Genomic DNA, 4,343 nt, shown 5'->3' on the forward strand with positions numbered 1-4,343 from the left:
AGGGTTGAACAGCATCACATGAACCAGTTTCATTTCAATGTTTAGATGGCTTATTCACCACAAGTATCTTAACACTATCAGGTATTACCAAGCACTGTAAAAACTGAATAGCATATTAGCTTGCAAACCAGATAAGAACTACGGTTATAAGAACTACTATGACAAACAGATATCTGCAGATGTTAGGACTCTTTGCTCAAAAGGGACTCCTGTAGCCTGTTTTTGTAATGCTCGGACTATCTAGGAATCAAACTTTTGTTTACCAGAAAGAGGAATAATGAAGCACCATATTTCTGTTGCAAATGTGCTAGTATGAGAGAAAGGCAGTATCATACATCACACATGTGTGACATTATCAACTCCAGTCAGTTAAGTCATAGCATGTAATTGCTTCCTAAAATATGACCGGTAAATGAACTTAATTGGACAATGTTATGCTACTTGACTCACATATCATTTGATCACTGACTCAAAATTGCAAAGATAACACAATATTCACCAAAGTCAGTCAGCATGTACAGGTGCTCCAATTCATCAAGCATAAAAAGTTATAACAGACTCCAAGTCGTTATCACCAAGTAACTTCAATCAATTTTGAGTTCATACAATTGGCTGGATATTGCACTGTCATTGCAGTCAGAAACAATCTCCCGAGTGGTCATCGGAGTACTAGAAGTGAAAGTAAGGCATGGCTTTTTTCTAGGCACGGCCATAGGCTCTGCCTCAGAGTTGAGTATCTGAAGAGCCCTAACCATGGAAGGCCTCTCCGCTGAATTGGGATTTGCACAACTCAAGCCAATTAGCAACAGCCTCAGCATCTCTTCCCCATCAAACTCACCATTTAGTCTGCCGTCCGCAGCTTCAATAAGCTTATCCTCTGAGTACAAACCCCACACCCAGTCCACCAGATTCACATGCTTGGTAGATTGGCCATCTTTTCTGCTTACAGGTCTCCTCCCGCTACAAACTTCAAGCACCACCACACCATAGCTAAAAACATCAGTTTTCTCGGTGGCTTTCCCATACTGGAGATACTCAGGGGCGAGGTATCCCAATGTTCCAGCAGTCAGAGTTGAGACAGGGCTCTTATTTCGTTCCATCAGCCTTGCTAGACCAAAATCTCCTAATTTGGGATTGAATTCAGCATCTAGCAAAACATGGCTGGTCTTAATGTCTCTATGAATCACTTGCGGTTCACATTCTTGATGAAGATACATCAGTACGGAAGCTAGCCCGGCAGCTATATTGAATCTCTGGGCCCAACTGAGTGCTGGGCATGTCCCTGCATCGGGTCCAGAGTAAAGAACCTTGTCGAGGCTCCCGTTGGGCATGAATTCATACACAAGCAGCAACTCATCTTTCTCAGTGCACCAACCTTGGAGCTGGACTAGATTCTTATGCTTCAAGCCTGCGATTATAGACAGCTCGGCAATGAATTCATTCTTGCTTTCTTCAGACTGTTTCGACCGCTTCACTGCATATGTAATGCCCGATACGGCATGAATGGCTTTGTAGATTGTACTGAATCCTCCACTCGCGATAATCCGGCTGCGGTGAAAATCTCTAGTTGCCAAGCAAAGCTCCCTGTATCGGAACTGTCTTGGGCCACTCGTGAACTCTGGTTTAAAGCTCTCTTTATCTGTTTCGATCTCCATTCTTTTCTTAAGAGACACATACACAAACAATATAAGGGCAACACAAAAGGCTGCAGGACCCATGATTCCAAGGCCTAAAGTCAGCTTCTTATGAGAACTTTTACCCGGTTTTGGATCAGGTCTTGCAGGGATCACGCTCCACAAAATATCAGACGCATTGTGAGGGGTACGAGGAGAAAGATTCAGACTGGGAAGCCCGAAGGTCTGAAAGGTCCAACTCTCGATCTGGTGGACCTCGGCGCTCGTCACTGCTGATGCCGAGAAGCCAACATACATGTACTCTGTAAAATGCTTCGAGAGACCGAATCGTGTTGAAAGAACGGGCCTTTCGGGCTTAGCACTCGAGTACCCCACCCAAATCTTCAGCTGTTGCTCATCTCCATGGTAATCGATCCAAGCCGTAATCGGATTCCCGCTCCTGAGGTCGATGCCGAGGGGCCAAAGATCGACTGCTTCCAGAGATCTGGGGCTGGAGATGTCCAACCCCACATGGTTGTCGCTCGGGTCGCCGAAATATTCATCCAAAACGGTGTCGAACTCCACCGCGATGGCTGACCCGTTCTTGATGGTGCTGGATGCGTCGAACAGGCCCAGATAAGGACCCACGCTCCCGAGCGTCTGCGAATCCGGAGAGATGAAGAACGTCAGCCCGTCACCATGCGAGTCGGGGCTTGGATTGGCGATCTTGAAGGAGAAGCTGGTGGAGAAGGAGGCGGAGGTGTTGGTTCTTGGGTCGGAGAATTGGATTGGGAGGTTGAACACGGCGGTGCCGGAGCTGGACGACGACGGGTTGCCGGTGTCTCGGTCGAGGCCGATGGCGCCGTTTCTGAGATAGGAGTCACCGAGGAGGGTGAGGTTATTTAGGGAGAAGGACCGGAAATCGAAGCATATGTTCTTGGAGGAGGCTGGGGTTGGGAGCAGTAAGAGTGGCAGAAGGGAGAGGGAGAGGAGGAGGAAGGTTCTTGAAGGTGAATCCATGGAATGTTAGCAGGAAAATGGGGCTGAGATTAGCAAAATATCAAAGCGGATTGGAACTCAGAGGGATAAAGAAAGGGAATCTTGGCGAGGTAGGATTCACGAAAGAAACGAAGTCGGGATTTGGTGAAATTTCAAGAAAGGGGAGAAACGGGGGCTGAGAGAGAGGGGGATGGAAGAGGGTTTGGGGTTTAACGGTTTGGAAAAGGGTGCGCAGGGATGTTTGATAACTCGGGGGTTCAACGGCTACAAGAAACTTAGTGCGTTGATTTACGACCGAATATTAGATGGTACTGCAGGGGCTCTTTTACATAATTCCTTCCACGTACCTCGAGCTCTATGATGCGCATTGGCAGTAGAACTATGGGACCATTTACCATACCCTGCAGGAGCCAGTTTGCCCCACTAATTGTTTGGCTGGAGTACGTAGCTGCCATTTTAGCTAGCAATGCTCAATGCGTAGAAACCAAACAAGGAATACTTTTGTAATAACTCAGATTAAAAAAAAAAAAAAAAAAAAAAAAAAAAAAAAAGACGGAAGGAGACTCTCTTCTCCTTCTCCGATGAATCCCGATCGGAGAAGGACTCTAGGCCTCTTAAAACTCTAGGATTCTCTATGACTCTCCTCTCCCTCACGAGCCTCCACCGACGACCGTCGAGCCCGATTCCTCTCCCTTTCTCCGTAGAAGCCGCGGCAGCCTCTTCTCGTGTTCGCCGGAAATTGAAGGTCCAAGAGGCCACCGGAGTTCAGGTAAGGGTTCAATCTTTCTTCCTCTCTCTCTTCTCTTTCTTCCCATGATTTTAGACTCCTCGCCGGCCGTCAGGATCGCCGGAAAATCCATGAACAAGAAGATTCCCTGTTTTTCCAAAAAAAAAAAAAAAAAGAGCTGCCGGCCGTCCGCTGCTGGCCATCGCCGGCCGTTGTCGGATCTCCGGCCAAGCCGCCGGAGCCCGACCACCGGGGGGGACCTCACGGTCTTCCCCTGTTTCAGCCAAGGGAGGCTGCGGGAAGAAGAAGAAAAGAAGAAGAAGAAAAAGAAAAGAAAAGAAAAAGGAAAAAGAAAAAGAAAAAGAAAAGAAAAAGAAAAAAAGAAAAAAAAAGAAAAAGAGAAAAATAAAAATAAAAATAAAATAAAATAAAAAGAAGAAGAAGAGATAAAATTTTTCTCTCTCCTCTCTCTACCTTCTCTTTATATTTTCTCTCTCTAGATTCTCTCTCTATTTTCTCTCTCTAGATCTTTCTCTCTTTTTGTGGATTTTATCTCTCTAGAATCTTTCTACTCTCTCTCTGATTGCATCACAGACCCTAGGATATATTTGAATTAAAAATATGATGATTTGAAATTGCTCTGAAATTCGTGCGGTAGATCTGATCCCAGTCCGATCCTATTCGAAATTTGTAACACTTGATTCATATTGAGTCATCCTGATAGGACCTCTGATGATCTCGATCATGACTGTGCCTCTGATGATTATATGGGTATGAGATATTTATTATACTGCAAAATTTGAATTGATTAATGAAGTCAAATATTATAGTTTCATGAAAAATAAAGAGAAAGAGAAATATGGTTTGGACTGGCCTTGTCATATGGAATAGCTTGTCAGGAGCTTATGCCTGGGACAGCCCCCACAGGCTTATATGTGGAAGAATATGATCTGAGAAAGATCATGAAGAATCTGATCCGAGAAAGATCATGAATGATTTGATCC

General features: G+C 45.2%; 1 protein-coding gene across 1 annotated transcript; it reads right to left on the bottom strand.

Annotated features, from left to right (window-relative positions):
• Positions 1-290: 290 nt before the first annotated feature.
• LOC105060543 (probable L-type lectin-domain containing receptor kinase S.7) lies at positions 291-2,999 on the bottom strand. Its single transcript, XM_010944308.4, has one exon. The coding sequence runs from the start codon at positions 2,631-2,633 to the stop codon at positions 585-587; it is 2,049 nt and encodes a 682-aa protein (XP_010942610.1). The 5' UTR covers positions 2,634-2,999; the 3' UTR covers positions 291-584.
• Between the last annotated feature and the right edge of the window lie 1,344 nt (positions 3,000-4,343).

This window comes from Elaeis guineensis, chromosome 1 (genome assembly GCF_000442705.2).
Source record: "Elaeis guineensis isolate ETL-2024a chromosome 1, EG11, whole genome shotgun sequence".
NCBI lineage: Eukaryota > Viridiplantae > Streptophyta > Magnoliopsida > Arecales > Arecaceae > Elaeis > Elaeis guineensis.